Here is a 22093-nt window from a genome sequence, read left to right as displayed (position 1 = left end):
TCGTGAACTTTCCTGCTCGGGCTGGCTTTGAGCTGCAATTCTCAGATTTCAGCCTCCTGAGTAGCTAGGATTACAGGCGTGAGTCACTGGTCCCTGGCTCACAGTAATCTTAATTGCGATGACAGACTAAGGAATTGGTAATGAAAACACAATCTGTCCTCTATGATCAAAGACATCAAACACATGAGACACAGTGATGTCAAAAAACAAGTTTCCATCATTCCCTGGCCACTTACCTCTGAGTTGCTGGAGTTCCAGATTCAGACTTTGAATGTTACTCTCATAAGACTCGAGATTCTCAAGGGCCTCTGCCTGTAGGGACTCATCCTGCTTCTCCTCCAGCATGGAGCTGAGCTCCTCCTGAGCCCTGGTGTACAAATCCAGATCCTGCTCCACTTCCTGAATCCTCACCAGTACTGAGGGGCACGGGAAAGACTGCTCCACACTCCTTTCTGCATGCTCGGGGGCCTCCTTTTCCAGGGCCTCCCAGCCAGGATGAGGGCCCCAAAGGGGCTTGGGGGAGGCTGTGTTCACCCTGGGCTGTGTGGAGGGAGGCAGAGGAGCTGGGCGAGAGGGCCGCATGGCCAAGAGGGGCGCAGGCTTGGGGCTCTGGTCAGCCAGCAAGTGTGGAGACGTGAACACCGGAGTGGAGGGTCTGGGGGGCGGTGGCCGCAGGACCTTCTTCCTCTCAAGTGGCTCTTGTAGGGGGATGAACTTGGAGGAACCTCGGACAATATCCTTCTCCGAGTTGAAGTCCATGATTGAAAAGTGGCGAGAAATTTTCTCTGGCTCAGTGCCAGGCCCTGTCAGGCTCTTCTCAAACTCCATCAGCTGTTGTGTCAACTTAGAATCTAGGTCAGTGCTGAGTCCTGGGGACAGTGTGGTGACATCCGGGGGGAGCTCCTTGTCTTGGGGACCAGGCCTCCTCTGTGAGCTCTCGACCTCGGAGCAGAAGCTGCTGGCATTTTCTCTGGGTGTGAAGTGCTTCTTAGCATACCCAGCTACGGCATGGAGCTGGGCGCCCCACTGGCTGGGCTTGGCTGTTCTGGAGGCCGTGAGGGAGGAGGCCCTATGAAGGGGAGGCCCCGGCCTCGGAAGGGCTCTTTGCTGGGCATATGTTCTTTTGTGAGGGAGGCTAGAGTAGTCTCTAGGCCTGCCTTCCAGAGGAAGGTCAGAGAACTGTTCTGAGCTTTTCACTCCGAATGTAGAATAATACTGGTTCTTCTGCACTTTGGGATATAAAGGTACTTGAGGCTGGGAGGAAATACCATTGACTCCCTCCAAAGGCTTGGGCATGGAAGGATCTTTAGCAAGAGGCTTTTCATGCCCCTCACCTGGGCTTCTGGGGGGCACTCCTGCTCCCGGGGTGCCTACATCTTGACTACAGGGCTTATTTCCATCACATTCAGGAGCCCAGGGCTCTGAAGGAGAAATGCACGTGTCAAAGGGAACATGGCTAGGCTTCTCCACTGGGTACTCTTGAGATTCCAGTCTCGGTTCCCCCACTACTAATGAGTTCCCCAAACCATCCAAACAGCCCTCCTGGGTCTTGGTGAGGACGCCTTCTCGTAGGGGAGTCGGGGCTTCCTCCGTCCTGGTGTTAGGGCATAACTTTACAAACCGGTAAGGAAAAATGCCTGTCCTGCCCTTGAGCCTTCCTTCTAGCCAGCCATCTTCTAAGGTTGCCAGGATTCGAATTTTATCCCCAACTTCAAAGTCCAACTCATTTGGCTCTAGGGCTTGGAATCTATAGAGGGCAATTCCGAATGAGGCTCCCTGTTCGTCTTCCTCATCCTCATCCTCAGCGAGCCCCCTCTCTTCTTCTCCCACAGGCGTCCCTATGTCGCCATTAGCAACGTGGTCATCTCCATTTCCAGAACTTACGGGCTCATCCACAGTCCTCAGGGGACCCAAAAGCTCTACAAAACCTTCTGGGAAAATGCCTCTTCGACCCTCTAGCTCCCCTTCAAACCAGCCTGGCTCAGGGACTCCGATAATGGTGATCATATCCCCTTCCCTGAAGTCTAGCTCCTCATCCAGCTGGGCAGAAAGCCCCATCAGGGCCCGTGCTTGTCCCATGGAATATTCGGGAATTCGAAGCTGAGTACTCTGGGAGTGCCATTTCCGGCTTTGAGAAGAGAGGCAGAGCTCCCGAACACAGGAAGATGGGAAGAAGCCCCGAGCACCCCAGCAGCTTCGGCCCTGCAGCCAGCCCTCCGTGGGGGTGCCATCAAGAATCACTAGGTCACCTGCGGGGAAAATAAGCAGAAAATGACTTCCACTGTTGCCCAGCACCATATTATTATGGCCAAGAATGCAACTCAGCATGTCCAATGTCTGTCAGGTCCAGGAAATATATACCTGGTTTTAAGAGCATGAACACCCAAAATAAGTTGGTGAATGGAACATTCCTATAGACCTAACATTTTCACAGTGTGAGCCATGGAACCCTAGGAGTAGATCCTTGAGATCGGATCACAGGCTAGGGGAGGTAGCCAGTATGGTCACACTTGATCTATGTTTTTCACTATGTTGATATTTGTGATGATTGTGCAAAAGCACTAGGGGTAAGGGTTGGGGGGTGGAGGTAAAATTTCTCACAATGTATAAAACAGCGATAGTAACAACTAATATAAATGGCCGCTATAAGCCAGGCACTGGTGGGTCACTCCTGTAATCCTAGCTACTCAGGGGCCCGAGATCTGAGGACAGAGGTTCAAAATCAGCCTAGGCAAGAAAATCTGTGAGACAATCAAACAGCAAAAAGTGCCAGAAGTGGGCTGGGGATATAGCCTAGCGGCAAGAGTGCCTGCCTCGGATACACGAGGCCCTAGGTTCGATTCCCCAGCACCACATATACAGAAAACGGCCAGAAGCGGCGCTGTGGCTCAAGTGGCAGAGTGCTAGCCTTGAGCGGGAAGAAGCCAGGGATGGTGCTCAGGCCCTGAGTCCAAGGCCCAGGACTGGCCAAAAAAAAAAAAAAAAAAAAAGAATGCCCTTGAAGCGAGGCAAATGGTTTGTTGTATTATATCTTAAATCTCGAGGATATGTTTTTTACAAAATTCTGTGTGATATCCTGAGTAGCCAGTACAAGGCCATGTTTCTGGCTATCTTGAAGCATAGCACTGGCCAACTGAGTTATACACTTGAGCCAGAAGCTTTTCCCACTGAACACTGTTTATGTGTAAGAATGACTGACAGGGAGCTACAGTTAGTTGGGTTTGGACACTCGCAGACATTTTCTCTGAAACAAAACAAATGAGTCTGTAACTACAAGGAAAACAGACAGGGCCAGGTGCCTGTAATCTTAACTACTCAGGAGGCTGGGATCTGAGGATCGGGGTTCAAAGCCAGCCTGAGCAGGAAAGTTCATGAGGCTCTTAGCTCCAATAAACCACTCAGAAAAAGCTGTAAGTGGCTCTGTGTCTCAAGTGGTAGAGCACCAGCCTTGAGCAAAAGAAGCTCAGGGACAGCACCCAGAGTTTAAAGCCCAGGACCATTAAAAAAATAAGGAAAAGGAACACCACAGTATTTGGTGCCAATATTAAAATTCCAGCTTCCATGCTGAACATTATTTTGGAAAATTCAGATCTACCACCATGAGACTGTCAGTGTTCTCATATTTGGAGACTTTTTAAAAGTAATATTGACAGCATAATTTTTATGTTGTACAATAAAAAAATCAACATTTGGAAAAACTGCATAACTCACTGAATCGATACTTTTCCAAATGACAAATGCATGCTGTTATAAAATCATACATGACCAAAGTGCTCATTCCAAAAGCAAGATGGGTGAATGGATGCTACGATAATACTATGGAAAGTTCACTGATATTCTTCTGGGTTCAGCACTGGGATTAGCGCTGAAGAAACTACCACACATTGATTTGGGAGGGATAGTAAGGAAAAATTCCTAATTTCTTGAAAAGACTATTAAGATACCCCTACTGTCTCCCATTACATATTTCTGCAAGGGTGTGTTTTTCCAATATACTTCAAACCAAAACAACATACTGTAATAGATTAAATACAGATGCAAATATGGAAATCCAACTTTCTTCTATTAAGTCAAACATTAAAAAGATTTACAAAAATATAAACCAATGTTATTCCTCACTAATTTTTTTTGTTTGGAAAGCTTCAGTAAGTTTCCATAAAAATATTTTTATATAAGTGTATAATAGGATTTTTAGTGAACTGAAAAATATTTTTTAAATTCCCTGTGTTTTGTTCTTTATTAATTAAAAAAATTTTGACACTGTGTTGTGCAAAAGGGGTACAGTTACATAATAGGGCAGTGTGCACATTTCTTGTGATATCTTTAAACATGATATTTTTTTGCCAGTCCGGGGGCCTTGGACTGGGGACCTGAGCACTGTCCATGGCTTCTTTTTGTTCAAGGCTAGCACTCTGCCACTTGAGCCACAGTGCCACTTCTAGCTGTTTTCTATATATGTGGTGCTGGGGAATTGAACTCAGGGCTTCATGTATATGAGGCAAGCACTCTTGCCATTAGGCCATATCCCCAGCCCCTGTGTTTTGTTCTTTTTTGAGCTGATGCTGGGGCTTGATTTCAGGGCTTTGCACTCTTGCTTAGCTTTTTTGCTCACAACTGGTGCTCTACTATTTGATCCAGGCCTCCAGTTCTAGCTTTTTGCTGGTTATTTGTAGATAAGAGTCTCACGGATTTGTCTACCCAGGCTGGGTTGGAACTTGATCCTCAGATCTCAGCCTCTTGACTATCTAAGATTATAGGAATGAGCCATTGGTGCTTAGCTTAAATTACCAATTTTAATAGTTAATACAATAAATGCTGCCCCAAAACATGATTTTTTCCAGCCCACCAAATGATTCCTGCCAATTATGACTTCCCAATGTACCAATTTTATCAACCTTTCATTATGAGTCATGGAGAGTCTACCACCCAAGAGCTTCTTTTCCAACAATCCTATTCTTATTATCTGAAAGAGCAAAACAGAAGTTTGCTCTGAACACACTCTAAAGAGATTCATTTGGGATGATATCAAAAGGCTATTCATCTGTCTTCACTCCAATGCAACTTCATGTTCTTGGCTATTCATAACCCCCTCGCTACCACACACCCAATATAAGGCACCTAGGATCTGAGACCCTATTCCACACAAGGGGACTTTTGTTTTGTTTTCTTTGCTTTTAAAACAAAGTCTCATTCAGCCTCCTGAATGTTGAGATTATAAAACATGAACTTCCATGTCCAGCCTGCAAGGGGACTTTTATGTTGCTTCCTATACAAATCAGGTCATTTTGAACTCTAAGCATTTACTCATGCTATATCATCTCTCCATCTGATATCTTAGCTGGTGTCTTTACAAAACTTTAGAAGCTCACATTCATCTTGGCCATCTGTGGCCTATAAAAGAAATGATTGTTTTTTATCATTAATTCTCTACTTGCATATTCACATGCAATACAACAACTAACATAAGGTGTTAGACTTAGTGGAAGGTACCCAGTATTTTTTCACAAACTTGATGGATGTTTTTGAAAAGTAGCATCCCTACCTGTATCCATTTCCTTTTTCTTTCCTTTTGTTTTTTGTTTGTTGTTGTTTGGTCATGGGGCTTGAACTCAGGGCCTGGGTGCTGTCTCTGCTCAAGGCTAGCACTCTACCACTTTAAGCCACAGCACCACTTCTGGTTTTCCAGTGGTTAATTGGAGATAAGAGTCTCAGTGATTTTCCTGCTTGGGCCGGCTTTGAACCACAATGGTTAGCTGAGTAGCTAAGATTACAGAGGTGAACCATCAGCACCGGCTTTTTGTTTTTTTGTAGTATGGGATATTAAACTGAGGGCCTCCTCACACATGGTAGGCAAGTACTCTGCCACTTAGGTCATGTTTATATTCTATTCTTGCTAAGTAGCTGAAATTTCAGGCATGTACTACCATGCCTGGCTTGGTCCTGTATTTCTATATTCCTTTAATTTATAACCTGATATATCCACTGCTTAGAGGTGCTGAGAATTACAAGTGTCTTCTCTTCTACTGATCCTGAGACCTGCCACTGATACCTCAGAGGGAACTTGTTGGCGCCATGACTCTTCAGAGACAATGGGTCTCTGGATGAATAGGAAAATCAAAGCGTGCCTTAACTCCCACTCTACTGGCTTTGAAATGGCTGGCTCTCTTTGAGCTGTGCAATGACAGTGTTTTCTTTGTTTGATGAGCTCCCCATGAACTCACATAATAGAGCTTGTTTGTCTGTCTACTTTCTGCAGAAGGCCTGTTTTGATAAGCTTTACTTCTGTTGGCTATTTCTATATTACAAAGATGAATTTCAAAACACAACAACGATAAAACCCCCATAACTTAGATCCTAGAAGGTATGTTAATTTAGCACACGGGCCTTACTTTACAATCCAGATCATTCCTAAGCTCTGTGCGTGTGGTTGGTTGTTTGCACAAGTCTCTCACTTTCATCAGCTGTATACAGCATTCCCTTAGAATCCTGGGTAGTCCCTCAGGAAGGGAGGCTTTCCAGACTTCTGTAACACCAAGCTAGGGGCCTCTTGGAAAGGTGTGACCGGATCCAAGAGCAGTCCAAAATAATTGTGGGCTTCAGGAAAAGGTGGAAGGGTGACACCTGCTGGAAGAGCCCTTGGTGACTCAACTTTCTCTGGGAAATGGCAAAGAATTATGGGAAAACTGGCCCCAAAGCATATCAAGAAGCCTCAGGACCCAAGACAGACAAGCAACAACAGCTAACGTTTAGTGAGTGTTTCTCTCTTGCCAGATTGAGGCTTTGCATGTCTAAATTTATTTAATCCACATGACTAACTCCTTACTTTTAGAAAAGGAAAGCGAGGATGAAGGATTTAATAACTAGCCCGAGGCCACACTATTATAAGTGAGGGAGTTGGACCTAAATCTAGGACTGTCAGAATTCTTGTCCTCGCCAGATGCTGATGGCGCAAGCTCCCGATCCTCGGCTACTCGGGAGGCTGAGATCTGAGGATCACGTTTCCAAGCCAGCTGGAGCAGACAAATCTAAGGGACTCTTACTCCAAATGGTAGAGAATTAGACTTGGGTGAAACAGCTAAGCAAGTTCAAGCCCCAGTACCAGTACACACACACACACACACACACACACACACACACACACACACACACACACACACACACACACGAAATCTTGTCGCCTATGCTGTATCACTTGGTGGGGTTTTTTGTTTCTTTTTGTTTTTGCCAGTTCCTGGGGCTTGAGCTCAAGGCCCAGGTACTGTCCCTAAGCTTCTTCTTCTTCTTCTTTTTTTTTTTTTTTTTTTGGCCAGTCCTGGGCCTTGGACTCAGGGCCTGAGTACTGTCCCTGGCTTCTTCCCGCTCAAGGCTAGCACTCTGCCACTTGAGCCACAGTGCCGCTTCTGGCCGTTTTCTGTATATGTGGTGCTGGGGAATCGAACCTAGGGCCTCGTGTATCCGAGGCAGGCACTCTTGCCACTAGGCTATATCCCCCCAGCCCCCTAAGCTTCTTTTGCTCAAGGCTAACACTCTACCACTTGAGCCACAGCACCACTTCTAGATTTTTCTGTTTATGTGGTACCAAGGAATCAAAGCCAGGGCTTTCTGCATGCTAGGCAAGCACTCTACCACTGGGCCCCACTCCTGGCCCTGTAATACTTGTTATTATCACACATATACATATAGAACATATACACATATATGATTGTAAACATATGGAAGCATATAAACCTGTGTGTGTCTTCTTTCTAGTTAATCCCAATACTACTTCTGAAAGGTAACTAAATAACTAAAATGTAGCTTGGTAAAATATGATGCCAGGTGCCAGTGGCTCACACCTGTAATCCTAGCTACTCAGAAGGCTAAGATCTGAGGATCGTGGTTCAAAGCCAGACTGGGCAGGAAAGTCCATGAGACTCTTATCTCCAAATAACCACCAGGAAATGGGAAGTGGTGCTGTGGCTCAAGTGAACACTAGCATAGAGTTGAAGAGCTCAGGAACAGGTGCCCAGGCCCAGAGTTCAAACCCCACAACTGGCAAAATAAAATATGATGTCTCTCCAACACTATGCCACAAACTAAGTTTACAACTCTGACATAATCATCAGTAACTGCTGCAATGAGGGTTCCTAGAGATAGATTTAAAAAATAAATCACAGGGGTCAGGATGAACAGTCTTGAGGGCAGAAATGAAGCAGTGTAAACTACTCATGAGTTGAATCAATGATCTAATGGAAAAGTGACTTTTGTTGAGAAAGTAGAAGGGCCATCTCAAGCTAGCCTTGCAAATCTAGAAACCTAGATCCAAGCTCAGTAAACTCCATGGGGAATAAAACAATACCTCCATTTTGTAGTGACTGTTTCCAAATAGCAAAATTAATTCACGTTGATGTGTCCTGTCATGTATAGAAAGCAACAGGGATTAAAATCATTGTAGTGTGTCAAGCTAATCTTCCCAGAAAAAGACAAACTACATAAGTACATTGACTTGTCTCATGCATGAAAATGTGCCTTTCCAAATGGGAAGCCATATTGAACTAAAAGATGCATGAAGGGCACGGCAGAGCAGAGCTGACTGGACCAGTGTACTTATGAGCAGTTGATATCATAGAGACAAGAACAAGTTACAAGGACAGGAAGCTCATCTTTTTCTAGTCTCTGGCCTGTGTACTTTGCCCTACATTCTCTTCCTTTGGAGTCCATTTACAACTTTAAGCTTCTTCAGCTTACCTGGTTAGTAGGGAGTTGAGATAAGAGCTACAGATCCCAGGGCCAGGCTGGGCCTGATGATCTCGCCTGTCTAGATACAGGCCACTCACAGATGCGTGGTCAATTCCAGGGTCTTGTGGACTCACTCTCTCCTAGAATTGCTAAGGTGTATTTTAATTTCAAAATCAGGTAAGAAGGGGCTGGGAATGTGGCCTAGTGGTAGAGTGCTCGCCTTGTATATATGAAGCCCTGGGTTCGATTCCTCAGCACCACATATATAGAAAAAGCCAGAAGTGGTGCTGTGGCTCAAGTGGAGAGTGCTAGCCTTGAGCAAAAAGAAGCCAGGGACAGTGCTCAGGCCCCGAGTTCAAGCTCCAGGACTGGGGAAAAAAAAATCAAGTAAGAAGACATTAGATCAGTCTTCCTAACACAAGCTTCATAAGAAAATTTCTTTTATTTTCTGTACCTGACTTGAGTACGTATGATGTAATTATGAATATTTGTGACGCAAAACAGAAGCCACATCCTCAAATTCCTCATGATATTGTAGACGCACTGCATATGTCTGCACATTGCATTCTTCCACCCATTCTTTACTCAAGGATCCAGGCACAGGGAAGGAAAAGCCATGTGGTCCACACTCACTGGACAGACTGATAGAAGCCGGAGGGCTCTTGTTCTTCCTGCATCCTAGCTGGGGCTACCCTGGCACAGACTTCAAGTTCCTGCCATCATCTCACTATCTATTTCTGTCATATTCCAGATACTAAATAACAAACAAGTCTACGGAATAGCTTTTTCCTCTCCACGCTGGTGCTCTACCACTTGGGCAACCCCTCCACTTCCAGCCTTTCGGTAGTTGACTGGAGATAAGAGTCTCATGGACTTTTCTTCAGGACTCTGCTTTGTTGTAGTTGTTGTTGGCTGTCTGGATAGGCAGACTCCACCCCACATGATCACGTGGTCTACCCTGATGAGCAGCTTACCTCGATGGAGGGGAAGACTGCTCAGTTCCTGGGATGCAAACTCAGAGATGCAAACAAACAGCTTCTCTCCCTCCTTTAGACTAGGGATGGTCACAATTTCCACAAAACTGCTCGGAAACTGTCCTAAAAAATAAAAGTAAGCATATTGGATTTTGAAATTTTTGTGGAGTTGCTGCAATTGTTGTGAAACAGGGTAAAGTAGGTAGAAGTAGAAAAAGAGAAAAACATTTCCAGCTCCCTACACAGGAAATAAAAGCTAAAGACTCCTTGAACAGTGAATTGTATTTTAATATTGAAGTTTATTTTTCTATCTGTGTACAAGGAAAAAATTGTTTTTTTCTGAGTCCATTTAGAGAACCTGAGTGGAAACCTCATTGGGTCTAAGGAGTGGAGACTCCATTGTAGAGTTGCAGTGCACAGAACCACATGTGTGCAGAAGACAGAGAAGGCGCTTGTCTATGAGCACTTCAGCGATCCCCTGGAAGAGCTTGTAAGGGAAACTTGATCAGGAAGTCTTGGTCTGCAAAGATCTGAAAATCTAGCTCATATACAAATGATAGCTCAGGGGCTTGGAATATGGCCTAGTGGCAACAGTGCTTGCCTCGTATACCTGAAGCCCTGGGTTTGATTCCCCAGCACCACATATATAGAAAATGGCCAGAAGTGGCGCTGTGGCTCAAGTGGCAGAGTGCTAGCCTTGAGCAAAAGAAGCCAGGGACAGTGCTCAGGCCCTAAGTCCAAGCCCAGGACTGGCCAAATATATATATATATATATATATATATATATATATGTATATATATATATATATATATATACAAATGATAGCTCACCTAAAATCACACAGGTATGCAAGTTGCCATGGAAAGTCAGGGGAAATAGGTCAAGAAGAACATGAAAAAAAAGACAGGGTTTCACAGGCTGGCAGTGAACCTTCTATGTAGCCCAGCCTGGCCTTAAACTTACAATGCTCCTGCCTCAACCTCCCAACTGCTGGAATCACAGGCGTGTGCCACCACATCTGGTCCTAAGAGCATGAAACTTTTTATGAAAAAGATAGCATTTCAGAGTGAAGATGGATGAGCTTTAATAGGTGGTTGTAGAAAGAAAGAACCTCCCAATGTGAAAGAATAAGACCCCCCTCCCACCTCACTCCCAAGTCTCTTGAATCTGTCCATTTCTCTCCAGGACTACCATCTTGGGCCAAGCCATCATCCCCTCCCACCTGGAAGACAGCAGCAACCTCCCACCTTGGCTCACGGTCTTCAGTTTGCCCCTTCTTCTCATCTTACGCTTGCTATCATACATGCAACTGTGACCAGATGTAGCACTGTTCCAGTTTCCCTTACCATGCAGAGTCTGTCATCCATGATCAGCTGCTGCTCCACCTCCCTCCAGCCAACCCCTCAACCATGCAAGCTTTGTGACTTCCTGAAGGTTCCTCAGTCCTTTTGTTCCTTCTCACCCCAGGGCCTCTAAACCAGCGATTCTCTCTGCCTGCTCATTTTCTTTTGTCTCAGCAGTGACACCACTTCTGATGGGAAATCATCTACTTCGCAAATGTGGGTTAAGTGACCACTGAATCTACTCTTAGGACTACATTGCAGTCTGGCCCAGACTTTACAAAAACATGTGAAAGTCAAAAGATTAGATTCATATAGGTACATGTGTGAGGAAAATGACCTCTCTCCTAGGCTCGTTAATGGAAGAAACCCATATTTCTATGTCTTAAAGAGTGGGAAAAGGGGAACCAGAAGCATGGAATATGGAAGACAGGAATCTTTCAGGGTAGGGGTGACCTTAGTTTGGATCAACCACAGATCTAAGAAGGAGAGAACAGGATGAACCAAGCTACCCTGCGAAGAATGAACCACAAGGCAGGGAATAAGGGAAGAAGACAGCAGAGGAAGCAAGTGGAGAACAGCCTAGGTTCCATCAATCAGAGGTGAATGTGGGGCTGGGAATGTGGCTTAGTGGTAGAGTGCTTGCCTAGCATGCATGAAGCCCTGGGTTCGATTCCTCAGTATCACATAAACAGAAAAAGCCGGAAGTGGAGCTGTGGCTCAATTGACAGAGTGCTAGCCTTGAGCAAAAGAAGCTCAGGAACAGTGCCCAGGCCCTGAGTTCAAGCCCCAAAATTAGCAGAAAAGAGAGAGAGAGAGGTGAATCTGACTGTGAAAAGCAATGATAATAAGGGTTCTGAAGACAGAAATAATACACAGAGGAATAATAGTGCTCAATACAAAGGATAAAGCACTGGGAACGGAAAGGGAAGGAAAGGGCAAGACATGAGTAGAAAACTCAGCTGAGGAACAACTGTATCTAGGCCTTCAGCATTCTGAAGGAGTTGCTAAGGAGGGAGATCACTAATGACAACAGAAATTGTCCTCACAGAGAGGGCTGAAGTGAGCAGACAGAAGAAAGATATGAAAGCACTCTGAAGTTCCTGGCTCAAGTTCCATTTAACCTTCGTGTTTAGAATGGAAAGAGGGAGGGATTGTGATCCATCATACATAGGAGGAAATATGGGCCTCTTACCTGTAACATCCTCCTTCTTTCCTAGAAGCCAAAATTCATCCACCACCGCCAACACCTCGATAATATCCCCCACAAAGAGCGGCAGCTCCTCTGATACGCTAGGGCAGAAGTCAAAGATGGCCCGGACCACCGAGCCAGTCTCCATGCTTCGTAGTCTGGAAAGGAAGGCCCAGAGTGTCAGAGACAGCAACATTTAAAACATACTGTAAATCTGTTTCTTGAAAATGATAGAGCTCAAGACATTAAGACATTTAAGATAAAATTTTTAAAAATAAGCAAATAAGTTTTCTCCTTATTTTTTAAAAATTATAATACTTTCTTATGTATTTCTTTAAAAATGTCCTCATGGTTTTATTTGAATCTTGAAACAATTCTGACACTGAAAAATGAAAAGCACATCCTATACCTATTCCTCAGAGTGTGGTAGCAGGGGTGGAGGCACATGCCAATAATCCCAGCTATATAAAAGGTTCTCAAAACAAGCTGATAGGTTGGGTGCTGGTGGCTCATACCTAGCTACTCAGGAGACTGAGCTCTGAGGACTGGGATTTAAAGTTGGTGTGGAAAAGTCTGTGATATTCTTATCTACAATTAACCCCGCAAAAGCCAGAAGCAGAGGTATAGATCAAGTAGCAGAGCACCAGCCTTAAACAAAAAAAGCCAAGTGAGAGCATGAGGTCCCACGATCAAGCCCTAGTATAATCACACACACACACACACACACACACACACTGATTGTGATGGTGCAGGCCTATAATCCCAGCTACTTCAGAGCTGAGACAGAAGGATCGTGTTCTGAGGCTGGCGTAAGGGCAAAAAGCAAAACATTCCATCTGAATAATATGAGATCCTATCATAAAAATAAGGCAAAAAGGACTAGGATGCAGCTCAAGTAGTAGTGCATTTGTCTTCAAAGCACAAGGCCCTGAGTTCAAATCCCTATAGAGCAAAAAAAAAAGTGATAGAAAAGATTCAAGTTGGCAAATGTAGGCGTTTCAAAGTACTTGAAGAGACAATGAGGACATGAAGTATCAGATAGCACAGTACTTTTAAACTGTAGTATTTAAGAAGTAGAGACTTCATCGTGTTGAGAATGAATTATACAACTTACAAGCAAGGACAGGAGGGAAAAACTGGGAGAACAAAGGAAGGGGTATCATTGTCCAAAAAGAAATGTTCTCATCTGACCTATGAAACTGTAATCCCTCTGTACATCACCTTCATAACAACAATAAAAAATTAATATTAAAAATGTAGGGACTTGGGCTGGGAATGTGGCTTAGTGGTAGTGTTCACCTAGCATGCATGAAACCCTGGGTTCAATTCCTCAGTACCACATACACAGAAGTGGTGCTGTGGCTCAAGTGGCAGAGTGCTAGTCTTGAGCAAAAAGAAATCACGGACAGTGCTCAGGGCCTGAGTTCAAAAAAAAAAAAAAAAAGAGGAGACTTGAGATAGGCCATTTCTTTTATCTCCCATACTCATCCTGAAGATCAGGACATGGTTAGAAAACCTCATTTATCCACAGGGCTGGGACTCACTGCAGATTCTGTGTGCTGTGACCTGCCCACAAGCAGTAGGGCTGCCTTGCCTAAGGTCAAGATTTAATAAGTCCACTGAAAAGTAGGACTCCATGGAAAGAACAAGAAAGTACTGGGCATGGGGCTTCCAGGTGGCATTTAGAACCCCATACCATATTGAGTGCACGGTTCTAGTTCAATGAAGCCGAGGCAACCCCGAGAGGGCATTTCTAGAACTATCATGTGTGATGTATCTACCTCCTTCACTCATGTGGTTGGCAGCACCAGAAAGCCAGACTGGGCAGCTGCCTATGTCCACCTGTGGGCCCCCCGGGAAGCAGGATCAGAGCTACATTCTCCCCAGGCCTCTTACAGGAGCCATCGGGGGTCTCTGGGAGGAGCCAGGCCCCAGTCTCCCTTTCCTGATTCCCCTTAGGTGCTGGTGGGTGGGGATGAGGCCTCTAAGTCCTCCCACAAGGACCGTAACCACACCCACAGCAGCAAGGGCCTCCAGACAAAACAGGACAGGCACCAGGCAACTCCCAGAAAACAGGAGGTAGAAAAACATGTTAGGCACATACTTCAGCATACGAATGTGGACTATCAGATTTGAATTAAATCCTGCAAGAGAATTAAGCATTACATATTTAATTTTCTCTGTTCCATAAAAGCAGCTTGTTTGTTACTGAGCCTTTTTTTCCCCCTATAATGAGGCAATTGAGTCCAGAGTAAAAAAGAGACATTTCCCACATCCTTCCTACACAGAGTTTAAATTCATTCTCTCCTCCCCCACATTCCCTACTCCCCTTTCTCTACTTCCCTTCTCCTGGGGGGTGGGGGGAGAAGTCAAAACTCAGGGCCTCACATAAAGTGAATGATCTACCAGTGACCTAAACCCCCAGACTCCAGATTGTGTGTGTGTGTGTATGTGTAAGATATATGTGTATGATATATGTGTGTGTATGATATATGTGTGTGTATGATATATGTGTGTATGTGTATATATATAATCTAACTATAGTTATGTTCTAGTATAGCTTACTGTGAATGCAAAGCAAGGTTCTATAGTCAGAGAGACCAAGGCTCAAATCCAGCACCACTAATTATTAGTTAACTGACCTTCGACATATTATTGAAATGCTCTGGGATTTCCTTTCTTTGTCCTGAGAAATGAAGATAATAAGACTTTCAGAATAACCATCAAGAGGATGGTTGTAATGATAAAATAATCATGCCTAGTATTTTCTGAGTAGCTACCACGTGCACTGTTCCATGTAGTTCCCCACTGAGTCTCCCCAGTGACCCTACCATATGCGGTTGGACTCCATTTGGCAGGTGAGCCTCAGAGAGGTGAAGCAATCTTCCAAGGTCATGTAAGTCAGAGATGGAATGGGAATCCATAACTGCCTGTCACCACAGCCTTAGTCAGCCTGCTAAGTGTGTGAAAGCACCTAGGGCAGGCCTGGTATAGTAGCTGCTTAATCAACACCAGCTGTTACTACAAATTACTATGAACTCAAATCTGTTACTAAAGACCCGGGAACGTGCTATTTCAAGTAGCTAAACACTACAGGACCTGCCATTTATACATGTCAAAACGTGGTTAACTCTGACTCTGTCTAAAAATAGACCCGTAGCTAGGTACCTCTTGAGCTTTTCCCATGAAGACACTGAACACAATTTACCATTTGGCTCATGGATGCAAGTTCATTTTTAAAGTTATACATTGCGGGGCTGGGGATATGGCCTAGTGGCAAGAGAGCTTGCCTCGTATACATGAGGCCCTGGGTTCGATTCCCCAGCACCACATATACAGAAAACGGCCAGAAGTGGCGCTGTGGCTCAAGTGGCAGAGTGCTAGCCTTGAGCAAAAGGAAGCCAGGGACAGTGCTCAGGCCCTGAGTCTAAGGCCCAGGACTGGCCAAAAAAAAAAAAAAAGAAAGAAACCCAAAAACAAAAAAATAAAGTTATACATTGCTTCAATGTGTTGTAGTGACAATCTCAGTGCTGTACAAGGAGGCCTCTCTCTCTTGAGGTAAGCCAATCCTGTGCCCGGTTGATCTCCATTGATTTCTACTCATTGCTAGATGTCTGCTTATAATCTGCTGGAGAGGAAAGATCTCACACACATCACCAAAATTATGCAAAGTCAACAGCTCTAAATGGCAGGTTGATGCTCTTCTGTGAGGTAAAGGACATATGTTAGTGATGAGCTTCCCAAGTCACCTGGGATGCGCTCTGAAGGCCATGTCTTATTTTCTGGCCATCTACCAGGAGACTGAAGTTGCCAGATATCCAACTCCTGCATAAGGGTGGTATCTATGCATAAGAAAGACAGATGGATGAATGGAAGGAAGGAAGGAAGGAAGGAAGGAAGGAAGGAAGGAAGGAAGGAAGGAAGGGAGGAAGGAAGGGAGGAAGGGAGGAAGGGAGGAAGGGAGGAAGGAAGGGAAAGAGGAAATGAAGCACTTTGCAAACTCCTTAGCACTCTATTACATTATTAAAATAATCCCTTGGGGTTAGGACAAGGTAAGTATTTCCTTTGTACAGTTCATTTTCTCAAATTTCATCTCACTGACTAATATCAATGTCTAAAATATCAAGTAACAAATTAGCATAGAGCCTACTGTTTCTTACAATTTAGCCCCTGTGATCTGAAAGAGTTAATGTCTCTTTCTTTTTGGGACCTTTTCCTTCTCCCAGAAAATGACTCAGAAGCAGAAAAGAATCTGGCTCAATAAATTCCTTTACAGACTGACCGCCTACTCTGCTGGGATGTGTGTGGAATCGCCCAGAAACACACACCCTAGAAGGTACAGAAGTCACAGCCTGCTGAGTTCTGTGATTCATATGTGAGACAGAGAGAAGGCCTATGGGCCCCTACTTTAGGAATAACTTGGATGGATTTGACCTCAGCCTTCTCTACCCTGAGCACACTATGAAAAGCAGCTATTATTACTCATGCCAGGCCATTATGGAAGCCTGACCATATAGCTTGAATCTTAATCATCACTGGCTTCTAAAAAATAATCTACCCAACTCCAGACAGAAAGAAAAGGAACTGCAGTGGAAATCAGAGGAGTGATGGTCAGGAAAAGCAGAGGGAACTTCTTACTAAACCCTAAGAAAACATATCACCCCGTTCATAATCAAAATCTCTAGTTCCACAGCCACAATTCAGCTAACCACCTCTTTCTCTCAAAGAGTTGCACTTTCCAGTTCATTATAAATCCTCCATGTCAAGCATTAATATCTGCAATCCTCCTTCAGTCTCCGTATCCCATAGTACACTAATAACAATGGCCACCACTAGAGCATTTAGCATGTGCTGGCCTTCCCTATAAGGCAAATATCAAACTTACTCAACTTCCTTATCAAACCAATAGCTGACTCAAACCCAGAATTCAGGTCTGGTGGCTTGAGGGCCCATGTTCTTAGATTTGTTTATTTCCCCTCTAGTTCTGGGGATGGAAGCCAGTTCTGGGCATGGTAGGCAAATGGTCTACTACTGAGCCACATCTCCAGCCACCACGTTCTGTTTAGTACAAACTTCACTGCTTTCAAATCTCATTGGTCTCTTCCTTCAGAATATTCCAGATCTCCATTTTCCTCTCTTTGTATCTCCAAGGTGTTGTTATGAAAATAATACATTTACAGTGATATATTCATGCCTCAATGATATTTTAGCTTTTTTTTCTTTTGTGGTGTTTGGGATTAAACCAAGGCCTTGTATATGCTACATTCTACCACTAACATGACATGGTTATTTTATCACATATCATTCATTCCATCATGCATGTATTAGCTGAAGTTATTCTGTGGTACCTTTAAAAATAAATCATAGAGGGGCTGGGGATACAGCCTAGTGGCAAGAGTGCTTGCCTCGGATACACGAGGCCCTAGGTTCGATTCCCCAGCACCACATATACAGAAAACGGCCAGAAGCGGCGCTGTGGCTCAAGTGGCAGAGTGCTAGCCTTGAGCGGGAAGAAGCCAGGGACAGTGCTCAGGCCCTGAGTCCAAGGCCCAGGACTGGCCAAAAAAAAAAAAAAAATCATAGACATTTCCTACCAAACGCTGGCATATATATCTTGAATCTTATACTTGCTTATAATTCCTATGTTTTTTGTTTTGTTTTGTTTTGTTTTGTTTTTGCCAGTCCTGGGCCTTGGACTCAGGGCCTGAGCACTGTCCCTGGCTTCTTTTTGCTCAAGGCTAGCACTCTACCACTTGCGCCACAGCACCGCTTCTGGCCATTTTCTATATATGTGGTGCTGGGGAACCGAACCCAGGGCTTCATGTATACAAGGCAAGCACTCTTGCCACTAGGCCATATTCCTAGCCTTATAATTACTTTTTAAGTACTTGTTCCTGTCAGAAAAAAATTACAATTTTTTTCTTCCCACTAAAATGTCAGTGAACCCGATTAGTCTTTCCTAACTATTGATTTTTTTTACATGTTACTCCACTGCTTAACAATTTACAAGGTCTTCCTACTTTCTGTAATTCATTAACATATTCAACAAATATTTTATCAGCTCAAACGTGCAATCAAATGATCATGTAGGATAAAAACCTTTCTTCCCTGAGCAGGATAATATTTGATGACTCTTTAACCTGATTTTTTTCTTCTTTTCCTTTTTCTAGGTCTGAGACTTAGACTCAATTCAAACTCAAACTTGGTAACTACTGTTGCTTTCATACACTGACTAGTGTTCTACCAACTGAGCCACAACTCCAACCGCTAACCTGAATACTTTTTTTTGGTCAGCTGTGAGACTTGAACTCGGGGCCTGGATGCTATCCCTGAGTTCTTCTGCTCAATGCTAGCGCCCTACCACTTGAGCCACAGCTCCACTTCCAGTTTTCTGGTGGTTAATTGGAGATAAGAGTCTCATGGAGGGCTGGGGATATGGCCTAGTGGCAAGAGTGCTTGCCTCGTATACATGAGGCCCTGGGTTCAATTCCCCAGCACCACATATACAGAAAATGGCCAGAAGTGGCACTGTGGCTCAAGTGGCAGAGTGCTAGCCTTGAGCAAAAACAAGCCAGGGACAGTGCTCAGGCCCTGAGTCCAAGCCCCAGGACTGGCCAAAAAAAAAAAAAAAAAAAAAGAGGAATCACTGTTTGGGCTGGGGATATGGCCTAGCGGCAAGAGTGCTCGCCTCATATACAGGAGGTCCTAGGTTCAATTCCCCAGCACCACATATACAGAAAACGGCCAGAAGTGGCACTGTGGCTCAAGTGGCAGAGTGCTAGCCTTGAGCAAAAACAAGCCAGGGACAGTGCTCAGGCCCTGAGTCCAAAGCCCAGGACTGGCCAAATAACCAAAAAAAAAAAAAAAAGAGTCTCATGGACTTTCCTGACCAAAAGAGGAAAGAAAAAAAAAGGCCTGGGAGACTCAAGTAAATTTTTTTTAATTTATTTTTTGTTTGTTTTTGCCAGTTCTAGGGCTTGAACTCCAGGCCTAGACACTGTCCCTGAGCTTTTTGCTCAAGGCTAGCACTCTACCTCTTGAGCCACAGCACCACTTCTGGCTTTTTCTCTTTATGTGGTACTGAGGAATTGAACTCAGGGCTTCACGATTGCTAGGCAAGCACTCCACCGCTAAGCCATATTCCCAGTCCTCCAGCAATTTTTATAAGCAACATATTTACAAGCCTGAAAGTGTTTTCTTTTTTTAATCTCCTGAAATCATAAACTATAAACTTTTACCCTGACTGATACTGTTATCAACCAGCTTACTAAGTAATTTCCAATATGGCCTTTGGGGCTAAGGTCTGACCTTGGAACAGACTGTGGGTACCGAATGTCAGTTCTAGCTCTGTCCTGCAACCTGCTCTGTGACCAAGGGAGACCCGCAGGCACTGCACCCGGCCTCCCTCGCCCCTTGCTTCTGTTAACTTCATCAGTGGGTGGCACCCGAGGCCAAGGCACACCATGTGGGACTGTGGGCTTCCTTGGCTCCTTCCCTCCTGCTGGCTGTGAGTTGTCTGTGCTGCCCCATCCCAGGCTCCAGGTCTGGTCAGAAGTCCCTCTGAGTGGCTTCTCCCTCCATTACGATCTCTGTACTGAGAAGACCTCTATCCTGACCCTGACCCTGTTGCTGTATACGGGTAATCTCAACTACTAAGGGGGCAGAAGTACCTGGATTGTGGCTCCAGGCTGGCCTGGATAAAGTTAGCACAAGACCCAATCTGAAAAATTGAAAGCACAAGGGCTGAGGGTGTGGCTAACCCACTTGCCCAGCAAATAGAAGGTCTTGAGTTCAATCCCCAGAGGAGGAGGAGGGACAGGAAGAGACTGAGAGGACTGAGGGCAGAGTATAGGAAAGTATAAGACAATTTCCTAAACCCACTGTTTCAAATCCCCTAAGAGAGAGATGACAGAATGTAAGTCCTGAAGACTTTGAAAATTATTTAGAAAAATATCAACTCCTGAGTCCTTCCTCTACATAAAAACTGAAAACAAATTTAGTGCCAGAGGCTCATGCTGCTTATGATTCTAGCTACTCAGGAGGCTGAAACTTGAGGATTCAAATTGGATTCAGACAGTGAAGGAAAAGGCTGAGCAAGAGCACACAGCCCTGAGTTCAAGCCCCAGAACTGGTATTTAAAAAAAAATTAACAGACTGCCTCTCTCCCGTCTTCCTCGCCTTGGTTGGGAGCTGGTGTGTACCTCTGGCTCTCTTTGAAGAGGCAGGAGTGGGGTCCTCTTTGCAATGGCTCTCTAAGACAGACTCCCCCCAAACACTATGCTTTTATGAGCATCTTGAGGTTCCTCGTGTTTTAGAACTGAACTTTCCAGAATATGCAATACTTAGGGAATAAAAATCCATTTCAAGATTTCAAGTCCCAGCCGACAGAAGAACTATTTAACCTCAAAGCAGCTGAATGTTTCTCTTACGTCTGACAATGTAAGACCAAAAGTACGGTTTTTGCTCTTATTGTGGAAGGATAGAAGGTGTTAGAAATTAAGTCTAACTGGTTCAGGAAGGAAGGAAATGACAGACACTAGAAAAAGACATTTCCTCCTCATGTTTGTCACTGGCTTTGGACAGAAAGTCAGCAGTCACTGCCTGGTGATTCCTCAGAGACTGACCAACAGATTTGGTAGCAGAGGAAAAGGAAAAGGAACGTCATCCCAACTAAGAGGTCCAGGCCTGGGTCACCAGTGAACCCCAGTGTGCACTGGTTTTACCAGCTGTGGAATGTAGGAAGATCCTGCTCTAGTTTAGAAGAGATGGTCGGAGAAACAAAGGCAGAAAAGTAAAGGAATCTGCTGTCATAAACTGCCTTACAAGTTTTTATTGCAACATCTGGCTTATCTCAGCAGATGGAAGGGGATTATGTCAGAGTTTCTGCCAATCACGGAAAGGTCCTTCAGTCTTTCTCCGGAACTGTACTGAAACAAGCTTTGTCTAAAATGCCCAATCCTTCCAGAAAGTTTGTTTTGACAAAGACAAGCCTAAATGAAAAAAGATGCAGGACTGTACATCCCACACAGCAATTGTAACTAACTTCGGGCTACCAGGCAGTAAACTGATGGCTTTTTTCTCCCTTTTCTAGAATTCTAGTTTTCTAGTGTTTTGAAAAGTTATGCTGGTGGAGGGCGGGAGGTTCCATTGGCAATAGTTTGGAACAGATGCGGAAATTTATATTAAATAAACATTTTCAAATGGATTAGCCTAGGAGTTCCTTAAGTATTCTCTGAGACTGACACTTCTTAAATCATGCATGAATCTCACTTATGGGTGGAAATTTAAAAACCACTGACTCATAACTAAAGGAATTGGACAAGTCTGAGCTAAGCAGCTTAACGACACATTGAAATGAAGAGCTTTACCATGATGCATATGTAATAAATGTACAGATAATCCACAGATAGCAGTTGCATACGTGCAGACTGGAGTAAAAGTAGGGAGTGAAACTTTAGGGAGTAACTGCAGACAACAAGAGCACAATACACATTGAAAGTATGGACATGGGCTGGGAACATGGCCTAGTGGCAAGAGTGCTTGCTTCATATACATGAGGCCCTGGGTTCAATTCCCCAGCACCACATATATAGAAAATGGCCAGAAGTGGCGCTTTGGCTCAAGTGGCAGAGTGCTAGCCTTGAGCAAAAAGAAGCCAAGACAGTGCTCAGGCCCTGAGTCTAAGGCCCAGGACTGGCAAAAAAAGAAAAACGAAAAAAAAAATTAACTGAAAGTATGGACAACTTGGGAGATATTTTCCAAGAGAAGCCAGGAGAAGCTAGGAAAATGTTGTGAGCCACAAGAACAAATGTTACAGAAGTCTGCAGTACATGTTTCTCTTCTTTATCTGTCTAAGTACAGCTAGGCA

The 22093-nt window shown here is 44.4% G+C and overlaps 1 protein-coding gene across 3 annotated transcripts in view; it reads right to left on the bottom strand.

The window, feature by feature from the left end:
• Positions 1-22093, bottom strand: part of LOC125346171 (dynamin binding protein) — an 83028-nt gene that overhangs the window by 42278 nt on the left and 18657 nt on the right. The window contains exons 2-5 of one of the 3 annotated variants that reach the window (XM_048338487.1): positions 14868-14911; positions 12229-12383; positions 9693-9815; positions 237-2249 (exon numbers count right to left, since the gene is read on the bottom strand). In XM_048338487.1, the coding sequence (XP_048194444.1) occupies positions 237-2249; positions 9693-9815; positions 12229-12373 (2281 nt within the window). In that variant the 5' untranslated portion in view covers positions 12374-12383; positions 14868-14911. Of the gene's footprint in view, positions 1-236; positions 2250-9692; positions 9816-9918; positions 9927-12228; positions 12384-13332; positions 13344-14867; positions 14912-22093 lie in introns of those variants that run through there. The other 2 variants (XM_048338488.1, XM_048338489.1) reach the window with 2 other exon arrangements.

The sequence above is a fragment of the Perognathus longimembris genome, chromosome 2 (genome assembly GCF_023159225.1).
Source record: "Perognathus longimembris pacificus isolate PPM17 chromosome 2, ASM2315922v1, whole genome shotgun sequence".
Lineage (NCBI taxonomy): Eukaryota > Metazoa > Chordata > Mammalia > Rodentia > Heteromyidae > Perognathus > Perognathus longimembris.
This window is presented reverse-complemented; position numbering and strand designations above follow the sequence as displayed.